This window comes from Leuresthes tenuis, unplaced genomic scaffold, assembly GCF_036924035.1.
Source record: "Leuresthes tenuis unplaced genomic scaffold, fLeuTen1.0.hap1 SCAF_11, whole genome shotgun sequence".
NCBI classification, from domain to species: Eukaryota; Metazoa; Chordata; class Actinopteri; order Atheriniformes; family Atherinopsidae; genus Leuresthes; species Leuresthes tenuis.
In genome coordinates this window covers 20,097,313-20,116,503 of record NW_027325365.1, presented here as the reverse complement: position 1 = coordinate 20,116,503, position 19,191 = coordinate 20,097,313, and the positions used below count along the sequence as shown (strand labels likewise).

The 19,191-nt window shown below is 41.4% G+C and overlaps 2 protein-coding genes across 5 annotated transcripts; one reads left to right on the top strand and one right to left on the bottom strand.

The window, feature by feature from the left end:
• The first annotated feature begins 745 nt into the window (after positions 1 to 745).
• gpx3 (glutathione peroxidase 3) lies at positions 746 to 5,402 on the top strand. The gene is made up of 5 exons (XM_072396013.1): positions 746 to 982; positions 2,350 to 2,500; positions 2,592 to 2,709; positions 3,226 to 3,325; positions 3,503 to 5,402. Exons 1-5 carry the CDS (start codon positions 761 to 763, stop codon positions 3,731 to 3,733), a joined length of 822 nt encoding a protein of 273 aa, XP_072252114.1. The 5' UTR covers positions 746 to 760; the 3' UTR covers positions 3,734 to 5,402.
• Positions 4,851 to 19,186, bottom strand: tnip1 (TNFAIP3 interacting protein 1). 4 transcript variants are annotated; one of them, XM_072396010.1, is made up of 18 exons: positions 19,078 to 19,186; positions 13,875 to 14,056; positions 13,268 to 13,411; positions 13,060 to 13,142; positions 12,878 to 12,937; positions 12,034 to 12,243; positions 11,147 to 11,241; positions 10,667 to 10,826; positions 10,352 to 10,444; positions 10,163 to 10,228; positions 8,664 to 8,795; positions 8,415 to 8,543; positions 8,197 to 8,331; positions 7,985 to 8,110; positions 7,789 to 7,872; positions 7,092 to 7,316; positions 6,810 to 6,894; positions 4,851 to 5,794 (listed from the first exon to the last, which is right to left on the bottom strand). In XM_072396010.1, exons 2-18 carry the CDS (start codon positions 14,020 to 14,022, stop codon positions 5,703 to 5,705), a joined length of 2,067 nt encoding a protein of 688 aa, XP_072252111.1. In that variant the 5' UTR covers positions 14,023 to 14,056; positions 19,078 to 19,186; the 3' UTR covers positions 4,851 to 5,702. The 4 variants fall into 4 exon arrangements, with proteins under 4 accessions (XP_072252111.1, XP_072252110.1, XP_072252113.1 ...); XM_072396009.1 differs by lacking the exon at positions 19,078 to 19,186 and adding an exon at positions 15,166 to 15,272; XM_072396012.1 differs by lacking the exon at positions 19,078 to 19,186 and adding an exon at positions 15,166 to 15,272 and having other exon boundaries at positions 7,092 to 7,226.
• Between the last annotated feature and the right edge of the window lie 5 nt (positions 19,187 to 19,191).

The window sequence follows — 19,191 nt, the reverse complement described above, 5'->3', positions numbered from 1 at the left end:
CAGGGAAGCTACACTACACATCGTACTGAAAATCTCAAACAAAACTTTGACTGTGATACAGTTGTGAAATACAAAGCTGCGCTTCCAGCGGTCCTGACGCGTCGGCCACTGAAACATGTGACTTATCATGAACAAAAATAATAATGTAAAATAATATTTTGACGCCCTGAACTGATAAGCAGCATATCCCAAAACCAGTTTTATATGGAATCAAATCAAATCCAATTAAATACTTTATTTCTCCCAAAGGGAAATTGAATAACATGTCGGTGACATAACATTAAATACGAGGATACTTGAGAAACAAATGATTTGAACGTCATTGTTTTCTCGTTTTCATTCAGTGTCCACTTTATTTTGGACATGGGGTCATATTGTGTGTTTGTGTGACATATTTTCAGTTTCAGAATAGCTTCCCCATCCCCGTGTCTGTGGATTTGAACTGAATACCATGTATGATAAAGTCGTTGAAGTGCTCTGACGGGCATGCAGAGAGGCATGTCAGCCATCCACGGGGCATATGGCCAAGTAGCTCACCATGGCAACAACTGATCCCATAAAAGGGGAAATGATCCATAAATAGATGACCTGACAGCATTCGGGACAAAGGCACCATCATCCTTCAATGAAACTGAATTGAGTTCCATTTGCCAGATAATTTTTCTATTTATTCATGTATTCAAGTCACTTTTCATTCCCAAGTCTTACTGGGCACTTCTCTATCGCATCTAACCTGCAGCGGTAGACTCATCATTCAATCATGAATACATCCATTGGCCACTTTATGCTTTACGTCAGCAGATGTCGACGTCTCAGCCAGCTGTGTGCCCCTCCGCCCTCGGCGTGCACACTGGGAGAGGCTGCCAGTCGCTCACAGAGAGCGGTCGCCGAGTCTGGAGAGGACGGCATGATGTGGTCCTTCTTACCGCTGCTGCTGCTCGCCTTGCTGCGACCCTGCACCGCCGACGCTCCGTTCACTCAGGTACCTGTTGATAATCGACACACACACATACACACAGAAAGAGAGAGCTTTCAGATATCTTTCTGTCTAATAACGCCACATTGACACCTGCGTTGCGTAATTAGACGTAATGAAACTGTAGCAGAAGGCCGTGGAGCGGTTTACGCGAGAAAACACATTTTTGAGAATAGCTAAAATAAAAAAAAAATTGATTTAAAAAAGACTTTGAATTCAAGTCAAATGTTATAAACAAGAGGGAACATGAATAATGTCAACATTTCGCTGAAATCAATATGTTGCGAAGGGCTTAGTTGGCTTTTTCATTACATTTAAGCTATTTCCTAACCCCTTCTGGACAGTTCTATCTCGTGTCTGATGTTTGGTGTTTATTTTGCACTTTGCAGTTCGTCTATGTTTTGAATGTGGCCACGATTTTCGGGAATGTTGCTGATGATAGAAATAGATGGAAACAAATAATTAGCTTTTTCGTTCTTTGGCAAAAAAAAAAAAAAAACACCTGGAAATGTGGAGCACCTTTTTAAAAGTATAGATTATCAAAGAGAAGGATTCAGACCCCTGCAGCTCTGTGGTATTTCATTAGTCATTTCTCAGCAGCAAGATATTGGGATATTGTTTCTCAGTGGATAGTTTGAGACCTCTGGTTGGGGTGATGAGTGTTACTTTGTTTAAGTGTCTCTGGAGCTCTGAGAGCCAGGTTTTCCTGTTGACACGGGCCTTGTTTTTGTCACGGGGCACACGGAGACCAGCCTCCAGCCCTCATAACAACAGAGGTATGAGGGGAAGGCCAGTGAGAGTTTTTGTTGCTACCTGTTTGGTTAAATTCAAAATTCATGGCTTCAAAGGTCTTGATATTGAAATTAGAGACGGGACAGAATCTTCCATTTGCGATTATGTTGGGTGATTTTCGTGTTCTTGGTACAGGTTGGACAGCCTAATGTTGGACGCAGACTGGTAGTCTATTTAAACTGTTGCGCCCTCTTCTAAACTTGGCATTTGTCATTTGTTCGGGTGTGCACATTTCTATCATAACCAACAAAGCTGGCGCGAGCTATCACTCTGTAAACGATTATCTGTAACGCGGTTAATCCCTCTTTGCTTTAGCCTTATACACAATTTAATACGCTAATCATCACTTGATAGGATTTTCAACATACATAATCACCTTTTGTCAAACTGATCAAGTTACGAAATGGTTTGTCACAGAAATCTTAATTGTATTATTGTATAATGATATTTGAATGCACATTAGACAGATGTTACAGAAGGTGCCACACATAATCGAACATTTGTTATGGACTGCGCTGGCTCTGAGCCGGTCAGAACACAGATAACCTGCTCTAACCCTGTGTGTTTGTGCGTCCCCACAGCAGTGTGACTCATCCACAGATGGCACCATCTACAAATACCACGCAAAGAATCTGAACGCTAGTCGCACTGTGAACTTCACTGCTTTCACAGGCAAGGCTGTCCTCTTCGTCAACGTTGCTACATACTGAGGATTGACTTTTCAGTATGTGGGTAAGAAACAACACCGCAGGCCTCCTTGTGTCATGCAGCTGTATGGCAAATGCAGGCCTCACCATCTCCTCCCAACTTTCTCTTTTGCCAGAACTGAATGCACTGCACGAGGAGATGAAGCCTCTTGGTCTCACTGTTCTTGGCTTTCCCTGCAACCAGTTTGGGAAACAGGAACCGGGGCAAAGGCATGAAATCCTGCCAGCTTTAAAGTGAGAAATGTTTGTCTTTCAGTGAGAGACAGCCACAATGAAAACACTGTTAAAAAAACAAGGATTAAAAGATGACACTGAACTCAAAGCCACACACGCAGGCTATCAGCTGTCTCAGCTTTTAGGGAACTTGATAGGATTTTGCTCGGGAAGCCTCTAGAAAATGTGAAAACATGAGATTTCCGTAGATATGAGCCCCAAGCTTCTAATAAGCAGATATATATCAGTTGCTGTTACATAAGGACCTCCAAAGCTGGATGTACAGAGGACTTAGCAACATTTGATTAATCCTCTCTGTCAACAAAGCTCAATTTAACCAGAAACATGAGCTTGTTCTAGTGGCCGCTTTAACACAAACAGAACTAATGTTTCCAGTTCCATCAGTCATCGCAGATCCATAGCGAAGCCTTTGCAATAATGTGATGTTGTTTTACTCGGCTTGTGTTGAATCTGGGGCAGCTGCCAAACAGCAAAGGGCTCAGTCCACTGATAACACGCTCCGTTTCCGTATTGTAGGCACGTGAGACCAGGCAATGGATTTGTTCCAAACTTCCCGTTGTTCGAGAAAGGCGACGTGAATGGAAAGGATGAGCAAGAGGTTTTCACTTTCCTCAAAGTAAGTCAACGACCACCTCTCACAAAGACTGCTGCATCCCACCTGTGCATGTAGACTCCTAAATGTTTGCATATGGAACCCTGAACTCTTCCGGGTGCCACCTTTTTCTGCTCCCGTAAATGACTGATCCGCTCACCTGTTCCCTTACCTGTGCTCTCTGTGCTCTCTGCCACGCAGAGCGCCTGCCCTCCAGTCGGGGGCGACTTTGGTGACCACGCCGGCCGATTGTTCTGGGAGCCTTTAAAAGTCAGTGACATCAAGTGGAACTTTGAGAAGTTTCTGGTGGGGCCGGACGGGAAGCCAGTGATGAGGTGGCACCCGCGCGTCAACGTATCCACAGTCCGAGCAAATATTCGCAGTTATCTGCTCAAACTCTACACACAGGATGTTTTCAATTGGCACAATTGATTTACGCTAGCATGTAAGATAGTGATGCAACAGCTTCTGTTAAATGAAGATGGTATGTAGAATGAAGAGGAGGCTTGAAAACAGGACGTCTGTGGTGCCTCCTTGGAGTCTGGGGCTCAGGCCAGCTTTTCAGTGCATTCAGGCTGCCCTGCAGTCCCACAGCACCATCCCATCTTCTCCTCTCAGGACCTGTTCGCCATTACATCATCAACATTCATTTCAATAAATGAAGGAGAAAAATGCACTATTCTGACTGTTTTCTTTTCCTAAGGTGGGATTTCCATCATGTTAAGGTGAAAATGAGGTTGAGAAAGTATGTGCCCCCCCCTAAAAAAAATAAAAAAGAAATCCACGAAAATATTAATAATGAAGGTAGCGCAGTATTAAGACATTTAGAATAGATTTATTAAGCCAGTCAAATACAAAAAGTCTCACATGTGCTTTCTGCCTATAGCAAAAAAAGGAAAAAGAAGGCTACAAACCAGGAAAATACAACTGCCGATAATTACAGCATACCCTTCAAAGTGCAAGTCTACTCGTCTCTCGTGTCAGCTCTCACCCACCAGGACATTTTTCCATGTTACTTTTCAACTTGTTTAAAAAAAAAACAAAAAAAAAAACGGGAGCATTTTCCCAAAGTCACGTCCACACATTTTGAAGCCCTTCGTCTGTCCACATGAAACACCCTTTTTCTATAGAAATCATAACAAAGTGTTTGGGTAAAACAGGCAAATCTGGATTTTGGGGAGATCAGATCAAGCCTTTATAAACAGTGGGCGCGCAATCCCAAATGATGCTTCCTGTGTACGTTATCGGGGCTCGTCGCTTTTGCGGATTCGTTTTTGCGTGGCGCGTGCTGCTGCTGGTTGTCGATGGAGACGGAAAGCAAAGCCAGACATCCGGGTAGAAGTTTTCTTCTGCGGGGCAGATGCACTGCTGTAGCATGGGGGTATATGTTCAGACACAGAGGCAACAGTTTAACTCAGCAGGTCTGTGACATAACGGGTATGAAGAAAAGCGTAGCCACCACTGCGGCCTCGGGATTGGGCCTTTATGGTGGAGTTAAACTGAACGTAATGAAGCGGGAGGAGCGTAAATATCAGAGAGAATGGTCAAACCAAGTAGAAGTGTTGTTTAATGAGATTAGGTCCATTATCATGGAAGAAAAAAAAGGTTTTTTATGTACTGTGCATTGTGTATTGTGTCTGATACAAACATACAATGTCAATAGCTACAATATATTGGGATTACACTAACAACATAGAAAGAACAGCATTACTAAAGACAATGATTTACACTTAGTCAATGCAACTATCAAAACAGCAGGATATAAATAAATTATCAGTAATCACAATCATGTTTTTTGGTATGATACCATCAAAATTAATTTTCCCAATTATTTTTTTGTATTTCAACAATCACTTTTGAACAGTTACACATATCGGACAGCTCTATAACATCGATGGCACTGTAGAAATCCTCGCAAATCAATTAACATTCACATTGTAAATTCTATGTTTCAGTGTACCTATATAATCATTCACCGTTCGAATGGGCGTGTGTCGTCTTAGTCATATCGGGGAATGGCTTCCTGTAACCCGACAAGTAGGAAACTTAAGTTGTTACGTACTTGTGGAGAGACAATCAAATAGGTAAGATTGGAAGAAAAGAAAAGACCAAAAAGAAAAAGGAGGAAGAAATAAAGAGAGCAGTGTTAATTATTCCAACCTATTTAACAAATGACTTAAGTTCCAGATAAAAAAATCTAAATAATATTTCATGTATATATATATTCAGAAGAGCGAAGTGTTTCACAAATAGCCTTATAAAACGCAAGTATAAACAACATTACAATAGGATATCTACAGTTCAGTAGGAAAATTATAGATCAATCACACCTTGTCAACTCAAATTACAAATCATTTTTCATGCTACTACCCAGACTCCAGTAAGTGGGTACGGTGATGCTTTAGTGCTTTCCAGGGTCTATGTTCTGTCTCTCCCTTTTTCCAAACCCTGTCGCTGCTGCGGCTGCGGCTGCCGTCGCTGCTGATGACTGATCTGGACACACACACACACACACACACATAAACAAACAATTAATCTATTCATTGATTAAAGATAAATAAATAGAAATAAAGGAAAGAGAAAAATGACAAAACTGCAGTAGCCCTTTGTGATTTCTGCTCTGCAAGCTCAACTCAGTTTAAATTTAAAACACAAATTGTTATTTTTGTGAAGTATGATATCTTATGCTGATATCTAGTACTTTTATTTGTTTGAGTGTCGTTTGGATTTCTATTCCTCTGCTGTAACGCAAGAATTTCCCAAATTAAGTACCCAATGTCTGGGCTGTGGGATATTGTCAAAAACACGATATCACAGGAGTTTTAGATGAATGGCAGGAGTTACGGGGGTTACTCTTCGGTCTAAACTTCTCAATTTAAACTCTGCTTGACATCTCTATGTGTGCGGGAACAGAGAGGAAATGACGTGTCTGCATTTCAACGGGAAAAAGAAAAAGAAAAAAACAGCCGTGGCCATTTATGAATCGAGGTCTGATTTCATGAGTCGTCCTTGTTTGTGTGTCTCTCTGGCAACTATAAAGCAATGGAGATTTCAGAATGCACAAGGTGTTCTTAGCACTTAAAAAGTTTTGAGGCTTTACAAAACTATGTAGATCCGTAATCAGTCCGTCCAATTTGTTGTTTTTTTTTTTTTAATGGAGACAGCTCCCAGCCACAAGCAGTCTATGGCACCAGGGAGCGATTAGCACCCAGCTTTCACAATGCACAGAAGAGCCTAAACTTAGCGTGCAGCTCTGGACGGTCAGGGCCAACAACATCCAAGTTTATACCAGTCAAACTTCACAAAAATCACAGAATTTCAAGCCCCGATTTGAAATTTGAATTTAACACAGGATGCGTTTTGCAGTGGTCTCGTTGTTTTTTTGTCTTTGAAGCAAGACTTTGTGGACAATAGGGAAACTTGCTCTTAGAGAAACATAACTGCACAAACATGTGACGCATAACAATATATAAGGGTGCAGTACTGAACTCGGTTGGCTGCTCCTTACCTGCATTCTCTGGTGGTGGTCTTGAACTCTCTCCTACTGCTCTGGCCCCTCTAGGCTGAGGGAATGACATTTGCCAAGGAAAAGCCTGACCAAAGAAAAAGCACCATTTAAGTTATACTTCTATAAGAGTACATCATCACAACCAGCATGGCATTAGCATAATGCTAATATTCTTACGGTGACCTAACAATGAATACTGATAGTGGAGCGCTGCCCCCAGAGGAGAAAGGAGAATAAAAAGAGCTCCGTTTCCTTTATGAAGCAGAGACAGAGCACCCTTACCGGGGTAACAGGCTGGAAGTCTCGAGGAGGGGGTGCTGCGGCGGCGGCGGCTGCGGCGGCCGTGGTGGCGCCTGCTGCATTGGGCATCCGGGGAGGAAAGTGGACGGGCCAGCCCTCAAGGCCCTGCGTTCCCACCTGCACAAAGGGACCACAGTAGGGAGGGCTCAGCGGGCCGTTCACTGAGCCTGACGTGGGGTCTGAGGTACGTCTTTCCTGCTGCTGCCCCTACGAGGGATCACAAGTACACATGTGATCCCCAATCAGTGCACGGCTGCTACTCTCAGCGAACTGCAGCGGTTAGTCGAAGACTGGGCCACTGCAGGCCCACAACCCTGCTGCAGCTGCCTCCCACCGACTGTAAATGGTCCACCTGCTGATCCACAAAGCACCGTGAGGGAGCCAGCCGGAGTGAGGCTCTTGTGCTGCTTTGTTTACCAACTAGGAAAATCTCCAGATCTAAACCTCTGTGTTGTCACAAGGGGGCACTAGTCTGCCAAGTTTCCACTGCTCACATGTCTCAGCATGATACATCCCAGAGGTTTAACACAGCGAATGCCTTGTTCCTAGTTAAATATACATGAACGAATGGACAAAAAGACCAAAGGCTTCGCCTTACCCAGTCTGATGGCACAGTTTTATTCACCACTTTAATGCAAGCAGAACACTATCAGGCTCAGACCTGAGCTGCAGCCAGTACCTGTTTGTGATGCTGCATCTGAAGTCTCTCCAGCTTACACCTCTCTGTACGTTCTCTCTGACACTCATTCTGTGCCTGATGAAGCTGAGTAACACAAACATAATGAGAAAGTTTATATAAAAAAAACAACAGTTCAGATACAGGTAACCTGTGGTAGCCGAAGCTGCCCGGATCATGTCATATACACTAAATTTACCTGATTGGTCAAATTAGTAATCTGACCCTGGAGTCGCTCAACTTGCCGCCTCAAATCTTCTTTTTCCTCATTCATTCGCTCCCTGTCGCTTCTTTCTTTTCTAAAGTCCTCCTCAAAGATTTTCACCTGTAAAAAAATAGCATTAGATGAAAATCATGTAAAACCAAAGCATAACCAAAGCATTTTTCTTTTCTTTTCTTTGCATGTCTCACCTGTTCTTTTAGTACAGCAATTTGAGTGAGAAGTTCTTGTTTTTTAAAGTTATTTGCTGCATCTGCAAAGTTACCCTGGCCGGGAGGTTGTTGGGATGATGAAGGGGAGTGAAGGTTTAAGGCTTCCTCTAAGGCCTGAAGGATGACGCAGCAAACATTACACAGACAGAAATGGATCTGAGCTTGATGGTTTCCTTTTGCATCTCCTCCACACTCACCCGGTTCAGGCGCTGGATCTCCTTCTCCTGGTACTCTCTCTGCTTGCTGAGAGGCAGCAGCTGATCTTGAAGGTAGCGAACCTTCTGCTTCAGTTCAGCAGTCTCAGAGTTCAAACACTCTTTCTCCCCCTGAAACACACACACCCCCAAAACGTTGAAAGCACTCGCCGTAGGCATCTTATACCTTTCCACTTCAGATTTGTATTTATTTACAACCGATCTGTTATTTTATTTCCTTGCAGGGCTCACCTGTACATTTTCGATCTTGGACTTGGCCAGAAGTAGCTTTTTGTCATAGTCGCGCTGCCTCTGCTCGCGCTCGGCCTCCAGTTCCAGCACGGTTTTCTGGGACTCAGCCAGCCGTTGTCTGAGGTCTGTGATCTAAGGGACAAAAGTAAACCATCTGGCTGAGTTCATCAATCACAGACGTAAGGTATAATTTTCACAAACACAAGCCGGAAAAAAAAAAAAGCTATTCAGAGATAAACATCAGCTGGTGCATGTGTTGAAATACCATATTAGAGCTGTATGTTGTCGAATTGCAAATTGATGTCACAAGAAACAAGGCTACGTTTGCGAACACGCAGTTCTGTTTTTGTATGAAATATGAACAAATCCAGTGACGCAAATGGATATATCTAGGGTTCTGCGGTCAAAACCCAGGGCTGCATGGTGTCCCCGTCTCTACAAAGTGTGAATGTAGGTATGTTCACAATTGTGTGTGTGTGTGTGTGTGTGTGCATAAAAGCAGGTGTGTGTGAGTGCGAGTGCGAGAGTGGTGTATATCTGTGTGTCTTTGCTGCCCTCTGACTGCACCACAGCAGGAAGTCAGCGGGTACCAGAGAGGTGAGGGGAATTCTTGCTGAAGTGTGAGAGGCCTTGTGGTAAGTATGCTCAGATAGCAAGCTATTGCAAGATTGCACCTTTTCCACTGGACAAGCACAATGAAAAAAAAAAAAAAAAGAAAAAGAAAGAAAGAAAAAGACAAAAGGACAGGCTCACAGCTGCTTCGCTGCCAACTGATGCACACAAACAATTTTTTTCATCTATTTAGTTTATAACAATTACTCTGATCGTTCCAAAACGGTTTCATTGTTGCACTCTTCAGTTACGGTCGCCTTATTTTAAGCCCCAGTTTGAAAAAAAAAAAAAAAAAACAACAGAAGAAGAATGCAGAAGCATCAGACTGACTCCAGCTTTTATTTCTTTAAACATGGTTCCTATTGATAACAGTAGCTTCAATGATTAGAGATGAACAAAAGTGACGAGCAAGTATGTTCAGCAATAAACAAACTCTTAAGTTCAGAGGTTACAAAACCTCTCCAGAGGCTGACATGAGCACAGTGGAAGTCAGCTGAATTTAGCCCATTTTGAACCTGCAGAGAAATGACTTTCTATCCTCAGCACATACTATTTCTGCTGATTGAGGATAGTTTTGGGAAGAAATAACATACGATCTGTATTAGACATGTATATCCATTCACATACAATCTGCAATTGTGTTTGCAAGCACTGTTCTTAAATTAAAACGCAAGAAGTCGCTGAATTCCAATACAACTAACAAAAATAAAACCCGGAACGTTTGACTGCCAAGTCATGACACTGAACAACCATTTCAAAAAAGAAAAAAAGAGCAGAAATGAGCATTCAATTTCAGCAGAGTCTGGATTCAGCTGGTCTAAAGTCAATCAAGCACACAGAGAAGTCTTCCCACACCGCTCGTTATAGCCGCAAAGTCATTACTGTACCTTCTGCTCAAACTGTGACTTCATGGAGTTCCACTGAATGTCCCACTGTTTGTTCACCTCCAGAACCTGCGAGCAGCGCCAGAAAGTGAAACAACAATGAACACATAGGAAACAAAATGCACAGAGACTTTCCCCTATGGCAAAAGAGGATGAGCAGCAACTAAAAAAAGTAGGCAAGCTCAGACTCACATCCTTTCTCTGCTTCTCTAAAAGCTTGATCTTCTTTTCATACACCTCTACATCACATGGTTTGGTTGGAGTTTTCTCTGCAGCTTTTCCACTCTGGCGTGGGGAGAGGACACAGAAAATATTCCTAAATCCAGTTTCCAAGTTGGAAAGTCACAAATCAACTAAGAAACATTTAAACGGCCACTTTTTTTTTTTTTTTTTAAAGGGAGATTTTAAAGGTGATGTACGAATGTAACATTGAACTGACTTATTGAGAAATGTCTGCACAGAATTTTAAAATAACAATATCTACACTGCAATTCCATTTTGAGCTACCTTCTGCGGCGTGGTGGCCTCCATTTTAGGTCGAACAGCAGCAGATTCCTCCTTAACTGGCTCGTCTTTGGCCTCAGGCGTCTCGGTATCAGATGGCACTGCAGTTGATCCTACCGCTGCTCCTCCCGTGACCAGCTCCTTGAGTTTCTGATTCTCCTGCCTACATCGGTGAGAAAGTGAAAACGATAACATCTGCGAACAGGGTCCCTTTCCAAAAAGTTGTTGACATTTTGCTACAGCGTCAGGACGTCCTTTGGGAAGAACCTACAACACCCCGTAGCTGCACCAACAGAAAGAAAGCGCTGGAATAATCCCCCATCAGAAGTGAAACTGTCATATTCCAACTCAAAGTAAAACAGCAACACATGCTAAACTCTCACAACTTCCATAGGGTCCAACAAATAAATCAGAACCTCCTTAACTCAGCAGAGGCAACATAAAAAAAACCCTGCCAAGCTAACAGAGAAAGAAAAACATTACCTCAGCTGTTCCAAGTCTCGATTCCTGATATGATGGTCTTCTTCCATTTTCTTTCGAAGCTCATTGTTCTCCTGTCTGAGCTGCTCACAGAGAGTCTACAAAAACAAGAAAGAAATACAAAACAAGCCTCTAATTAATCACAATATTTACTGCCAGTCTGTACGAACGCACTGGCATTGAAGTAACTGCCTTTAACTGGGCAGAGGAGTGGAAAAAGTCCTTCTGTAGATAAAACGATGCTGGAATTCAAAATAGAACTCATAAGGAAACGCTGGCTTTTTTTATTTTATTTATTTCTATTTTTTTATGCCCGCCCAGTTCACATTTTCATCTGAAAAATAAACAAAACTTTCACTGTAAACCACTTCTGAATTTGAATTTAAAAATGCGCTATCCAGACCAATAAAGTTAAAGTTATAACCTCAAGGTCTCTGTATGGATATCGAACACTGTGTAAGCAGATGACAATCTGACCAGTCGGCACCTATACAAGCGTTTCCCTGAAACTTCAGTTATTTTTGTTAATGGAACCAAGTGACCACTGCGATCAACACTGAGCAGGATTTCTCTTCTGACACATGCTGTGGGACCAACAAAATCTGCTATAGAACAATTTAGCAACCTGAACCATCCAATCACATAACATGGACAAAGCTGACACTCGCATAGCAGCATTTAATGTAAAACAGCGCCTAAATGGTTTCCAGTTAATATATTAAAAGTAAAAATGACATTCATTTAACAAATATAAGAACATATTTTTGCCTGCTGTGTGATAATTCTTAAAAGGTGAAAAAAATAGTATCTTTAAGCATCAATAACCATCTCAGAGACATAACTTAGATCTAAGGATTTGTCATCTTTTCCTTTTGTCACGTGTGTCGTACCTGTAGGAGGGAGGTCCTTTGCTCATTCTTTTGGACCTTAGAGGAGAGATGGTGAAACTCTACAGCCATGCGGCCGAGATGGGCTAAGAGCTGGTTTGGGTTGGACTCCTCCGCAAATACGCTGAAAGAGCTCTCGAGTCTCTTCAGCTGGCTCGCTAGCTCGTTGTTCTCCTGAGGAAGGAGGGGTATCGCTCCTGCCACTGACCCAGCCTGGAGATACCCACACAGGTAAAAAGTCAGTCATCCTCCCGCATGGAGCGAGTGGGTGTGCTCACAATCATACGTGCACTCAAACCAACACAAAAGACGCTGCGAGAGTCAACGTGCTGGTGCCTCTATGGAAAGCAACAGCCGACTTCTATCAAAAGTCAAATCAGTTTGTCTTGCTGGATTTAAATCTAGTGATCACCGTGTGGAGTCAGCTGTGGTAACATATTTCCATAAATATTCTTTTTAGGTGTGGAAAGTGTGCCAAATAACATCAATTTGTCAACATGCTCGCCTGAAATTAAGGCAAGTGTCCTATTAACACATCTCCTGGGATGTAGTGTGTGAATGAATCAGAAGAGTAATTCTAGGCAGTAATAATCCTGGACTTTCCCCTTAGTGACTCAGGCTGGAGCTACCATTATTGAGTTTGCTGGTGAGTCAACACACCAGCTTTGAATTCCCAAATTTGAGGGAACCTCTATAAACAGGAAAGTTTGAGTTCGGCCTCCTTAAATCACACAAAATAATAATAATATATAAAGGCCCCGAACCGCAAAGCAACAGGCTTTACGTAGCAAACAGCACAGTTTGAACTTCTGTGGTAGTTTATTCCAAGTATTAATTTGGTACGTACAGATAAGGCATCTGAGTTCTTTCCCTCCATATTCATCCCCTCAAACTCTGATAAGGCCTCCTATAAAGATCAAAAAGGTAAGAAGCACTGTGGCAGTAAACATTCTCAAACTACCAGATGTAGTCCCCTATAGTGTCTACATGTAGAGATACATACAATTCCACAAGAGTCCCATCACTTACATTGGGCTTCTCAGACTGAAGTGTCTTCCCTAAACAGCTTGTTTGCTCCTCCTTCTCTACAGTGGGATTTAAACAGGGTTTTCCTGAAACAAACCACAGCTCGAGATTTATGCAAGTCACAGTAAAGTAGCATAATGTGCAAAATAGTTACCATACAGAGTCTCTACATAATTTAATTATTTGTTGCCGCTGAGTCTGTGGGACTTACCTTGTGTGTCAGTCTGAATGGGCCCTCCCATACACAGACTGGCGGCAAAGTTGGAGGACTTTAAGGCTTCATTGTCTCTCACAAGTTCCTCTACCCGCTGCCGAAGCCTCGATGCCTCCGACTGAGACTCTTCCAGCAAATCACCTGCAAGTTTCAGAGAGATCTTGTCTCTGTCTAGCACCACTTCAGTTGCAACTTCATCTACCCCCCCCCCACACCCCCTTCCACTCCACACACACACTAAACCATACAATCATAAGAACTATCAGCTTGAGCAGTCAATAAATAGGATATGATGTTCAGTGAGAACTGTCTTCAGTGAGTCACTAAGGAAGAGTTTAGTCCAATCACATCACCGGTTTGCAAGATAATCAATGAAGATAATCAGTAGTACTACATAGGATCCAACTTGCTGCAGGATAGTTTCATTTCTACATTTATAAACTGATTAAAATGTCAGTTAGGTAACCCGGTATGGAAGACGTCATATAACACTTCTGAGGATGGAATGAAAGTCCTTAACACGAAGAGCCACAATGCCAAAGAGCAAGTTGCTTTATCCCCAATTCACGGCCGTCAAATAACCACACGCTCTTTTGGAACCTACCTAAGCTCTTAAGTCCCTTCATCCGCTCCCTCAGTATGCTGTTCTCCTCCAGCAGCTGTCGATAGCTGCTTCCCCCAGTGGCCTCCTCTCTGGCCTTGACTTCACTCCCACCTGGATCATAGATGCGATACGGACCTTTCCCTTCCATTCCGCTGCTCACTTCCTACTCATGATCCTCTCAACTGTGTTAAAAGAGGGCAAAGAGTATTATTTTCAACTAGATTTCAAATCAGAAATTCAACCTACAGGAAGCTACTCAGTAGAAAACAAAAAGGCCAGATAAAGAAGAAGTTAGGAGTAGATGGCCTTTACAAAAAAAAAAAAAAAGAAACTTACTTCAATCTAGAAAAAAAAATCATCATTGCTTTACAAACAGTTACATAAACTGCCGTACACCCTTGTCTTTTTGAGCTGCTGTAACGGTGAACTTTGGGATCAATAAAGTTTATCTTATCTTAAAGTGTACTACTGACGAAGACAGCTCAAACGTATAGTGTGGTAGATGTGCAACAACAAAGATCAGATGTCCAAGCAACTACTCTGAAAAGCGAGGAGAGCAGTTAAAACACTGGCTGTGCGGGAATGAGCAACTTTCCCTTTATCTCTTAGGTTCTTGTTTTGCACCAGAAATCATTCTAAGCACACAATGAAGCCACATATCACGGTCACTCAAATTGACAGCAAATGTCCCCGAGAGCAGATAAAACAAGTATCTCTCTCACGTATCCTGTACATTCTATACCCGGGGACCATACTCCGCTTTTTGGCTTTCGATTTCCAGCAGGTCGACTTAAAAGCTACTGATGGATCCCGGTAAAGAAAATAGGGACCATAAGGTAAAAGCTGCAACATCTCCATGATGCTCTCCTGCTTGGGTGACACATATGGTAAGAGTGTGTTAGCGTTGGAGATGGCTCAAAATGACAACTACAAAGCTCAAAACCGACGAAAAAAAAAGACCAAAGCACAGAAAACAATATTAAATGTTACGTGAATTCTACGAACACACATCTGTCCAACAGACGACAGTCAAATACAACACAATCCAACTGATGATATCAATCTTGATTGGCTGCAGAAGGCTAATATTAGTTTTCGCTGTTGTCATGCAAATTGCTAGCAACATCTTCGTTAGCTATCGGCTAGCTGACGCTAGATGACAGTGCGAGACGGAAAGCCACTCGCTCTTCTAGTTTCCCCCTCAACAAATACTTCTATCAGCGCAGTAAGTAAGCCGGAATCTGCCGTTAAACGACGAGAGAAAAAACAAAGACATGTTTTAGCTGGGTACCTTTCAGCTAGCGGTGGCCTCTCGTCTCTCTTCCCAGACAGACATCTATTGCGGAAGTGGTCTACTGAGTCTATGCCGTAACCTGGGAAATTCCACCTCACAACGTTTGATGTAAACAGCGATGATTGACACACCGGCTGAGCCAATCAGTGAGCAGCTCTGTGTCACGAACCGGAGCGGGCGACCGTAATGTAAACACTAGTGCAAAATGCCCCACATATCCATTTCTAATTGAATTAATACTTATGGCTTCTTGAAACTGCCTTTTGAGTACATAAATAAATATCTATGCATTGAAAAATGGTCTGACACAATCCATTGAAATCGGAAATTAAATGGCCTTAATGCTCTTTTAAATCCAAATAATGTTAATGAAACAAAATCACATTCTCACTCTTACCTCTTGAAAGCCAAACCTCTGAGTCTAGGGATAAACCACGCAATTTTCACTGAATGACTTTTTCCCCTCTCATTGATAAATTCAGAGAAGGGGCTGGTGGGGGTTTCTGTTGTTGCATCACACATTTCCTCTTTACTAACAAGGTAACAGAGCCGATATGAAGTTGCACTGAGTCCTCACTACAGATTAACACTAACTATTTCGCAAGAGGACTGGGATATTCACTATAATGTAATAAAGGTTGCAACAAATTTATTTTTTCTCTAAAAATTACCCTATGATGTATTCAATCAATCATGTCTTGTCTTCTGTATCAACATTGGAAAATCTGTAAGTAATTGAAAAAAGGCCAAGCTTACATATTAAAGCCTCTTGCCAAACCTAATGACTCTAACTAATTATATAATTTACTTGATAAATATATACAGACAGAAGGTTAAAACGATTTACTGATGGAATGGCTGTCTCATTGGTTTTTAGCACAAATTACTTCTTTTGTGTCACCTAGGATTTTGATAATGTCAGATAATATTAGTTCATGTATCTGTATACATGAAATTTAAACAATGTACATACACATAGGGTGCGTGTAATTTTTTCTAGTTTATTTGGAAATTCTATATGTGAATGGTAAGTATAAAATCTTGCTAATCTTCTTGATGGATCTACTTGATCAGTTTTTTTTTCTTCTTCTCAGAACAACTAAAGATCCAGTTCACATCTGAAGAAGAAAAACAAAAACTTCAGAAACACACACGTTCTACTCAACGTGGTCATTCCAAATTGAGTGTTCTGTTAGTTTATCCCCAAAGACATTACCTTTACCTAACTGCACCTCATATATAGCTGTGCAATAGAAAGAAGACGAAGATTAACACATCCATACATTGATAAAAGTACAGCATGTGCAACATCAAATGTACAGACCCAACATTTCTTGGATGTAATGATTAATGTCTGATACAGCCTGACACTGATTGTGTGTCACTTAGGCCATGGCAAGAAGTCAAAAAAGAAAAAGTAAAGCTCCTTTTCCTCATGACTATCTACAGACTAACGTAGTTGTAATTCTTCCAAGTCAAAACAGTAAATTAGACGTTGTCTGTTCTAAAAATCATGTACTCTGTTCTGTACCTCAACAAATATTGATATAGTAGAAATTGATCACATCATCCATTTGAACTACAGTGGTTTTAAGTGGTTTCTTCTTTACTATGAATGTGTCATGCTTGACAAGCCTAAGAAACTGAGCTGTGTTTTTGCCGGTTAAGGGACTTCAAAAAGTGAAAGGGGTTAATTACTGTATGTAGCATTTTTAACTCCTTTGACTGGAATTCTTGCAGACAGCAAAGTTTTTCATTGTACAGGGAAACGTGTTTGTACTGTGCATATGACAATAAAACTTTGAATCTGGTGTCAGCCAGAGCTAAAACAGTATAATGTATGAGTTGTGTTTGACCTGATTTTCAGAACTTTGTTGAAAGCCCCATTAATAAAGCTAAACAAAACATGAGATAATCATTCAGAGAAATTGTAATAATCTGTGGGAATTTACAAACAGATCATCTGCGATCAAATTTCAGCTGCATTGGACATCTTCTTCTTAACTGGAAGCATGAAGTTTATACAGTTCCTAAGGCTGTAACCTCACACAATCAGACATAACTGCTCAAGCGTATACTCCCAACTAAGTACTGTGTGTTTCCCAGGCTGTGTATTTAGTACTTCTGATCAGTGTGAACATGCCTTGCATTAATCTCAGCTAAAAAGATACAATTGCTCACGGTTTAGATAAAGACGCTTCAAGAAGGGATTTTAGTTTCGTCTTGGAGGCCTAAACGGGAAAAATGTTGTGTCAAGTCAGAAAACACGCAGTTTGCAAGCACTTCAAACTGTACTTGAAATGGTTCACAATAAGCTTGTCATAATCAAATCTTTTGTTTATCTCTTCAGCAGCCACAATTAGTGCTTCCTGTCCACCAGTAATATCAGGGTACAGAACTACAACTGGTGGAAAAAAATGATATATAAACAAAGTTATAAGGAAATCAGTGAGAAACAGCTTTCATACAAAATGTCACCCTCTTTAAGCATTAAACAGTTGATATTTTCACATTGGATTTCACTACTTTAAAGACAAAAAATGACAAAACAAAAGACGGTGGGTTGTCAGACAGTAGTGCGTGGACTCCAAAATGCCTTCATCAGCCATGAATCTTAAATGAAAATCCTTCATAATATCTACAAAAAATGTTCTTTCCAACACAGTCACACACTTCTCACACGTCAGTCACGTACTGCACAGCAACACACACAGCTGTGTGTCCCATTGGTGAAAAAATGTGTAAATGTGTCCCCCAGAGAGCCATTCAATGGCTACAGGAAAAAGCAAACACACAACTCATGTGGCTCACATACAAAAGCTGTTTTTTCCTCTGTCCTGAGCCTGCCTCTAAACACCCTGTCAGTATTTACTAGTGCACAGCACTTCCTCAGGCTCCTGTGATGTGCTGAAACAATAAACAGGGTGATGACTCTGAGCTTGCCAGCACTGAACAAGAAACAAAAGCCTGGGGATACAGGAAATATCACCCATCAATTAATCCTGCAGGATAGCAGACTGCTCACTTTGTTTTCTCCTCATGCCAACTATTCACAACATTTTAAAGTAGTTTCCTCGTTGCACAAAGACAGGAGGGAAGATGACACACAAGAGAGAGAAAACCACCAGACTGAAGCCCCACTGTGTCACAGCCACGGAGTATGCAGCTCACTCTGCTGAGACACAGGGACAGTCCAGTTTCCAAGTGGAAGAAATTAGCAGCTGATAGTCATTAGCTCTCTCCAACCTAATACAAAATGTCCTTTTGTTAGGCGAGCCGTGACTCTGACTGTACTCCCAAAGGTTTAAATCAGGGACAGTCTCACTGCAGAGTCTCTGGCAAGATGCAAAAAAACAGGCAAAGACAGGCGTGGGCAAAATCTGTACTTTTTAAACTCTTAACAGGTTGATTATATAGTTGTTTTTAACAGCAAGTCTAAAATTAATACTATATCAATTCCAAGACGCCAATGCACCATATTGTCAAGTATCTTTGGCCTAATTGGAAATGATAATATCTCTCTTTTGAAGGCATTCTGAGTTATTTTGCTGTTAGTTTTTAGATAAATAATTATATATCAAAACACATTTAAATTCAGGATAAGAAAACATAACAACAATAGATCCAGCTTAGGAGCATATACTAAGCTGGATCTAAGCATATATATATATATTTATACATAACTTAAGAGCTGGCTATTATAGGATGCGAAAAAGTAAAGATATCTATCTTTTCACTGTTACTTTTTCTACTTTATGTTACAAACCAAGATCAACAGCACTTTTTTCAAAGAAAACAAGAGCCACCCCTAAACATTAACAGAAAGAAATGATACAATGCCACAGATAATAAGACTAAAATATTCTGTATCCACAACTCAAATGTTAAAATAAATAACCAACAACTCACCCACACATTCAGCTTATGTCGGAGAGGCACTTTTTAAGGAAACTGGTGAATAGGGGGGAAGCAATTTCAATGCGAGACTTGGGGAATTCCCGTAACCCAAAGAAATAGCCTGAT

What these genes read in the sequence shown, in the direction of transcription:
- tnip1 (XM_072396010.1), bottom strand. Translation starts at nt 14,022, where the DNA reads ATGGAAGGGAAAGGTCCGTATCGCATCTATGATCCAGGTGGGAGTGAA. An exon ending in CATTCAGACTGACACACAAG is followed by an intron (nt 13,143 to 13,267) that starts GTAAGTCCCACA and finishes GGTTTGTTTCAG; the next exon opens with GAAAACCCTGTTTAAATCCC. An exon ending in CCAAGATCGAAAATGTACAG is followed by an intron (nt 8,544 to 8,663) that starts GTGAGCCCTGCA and finishes TGTGTGTTTCAG; the next exon opens with GGGGAGAAAGAGTGTTTGAA.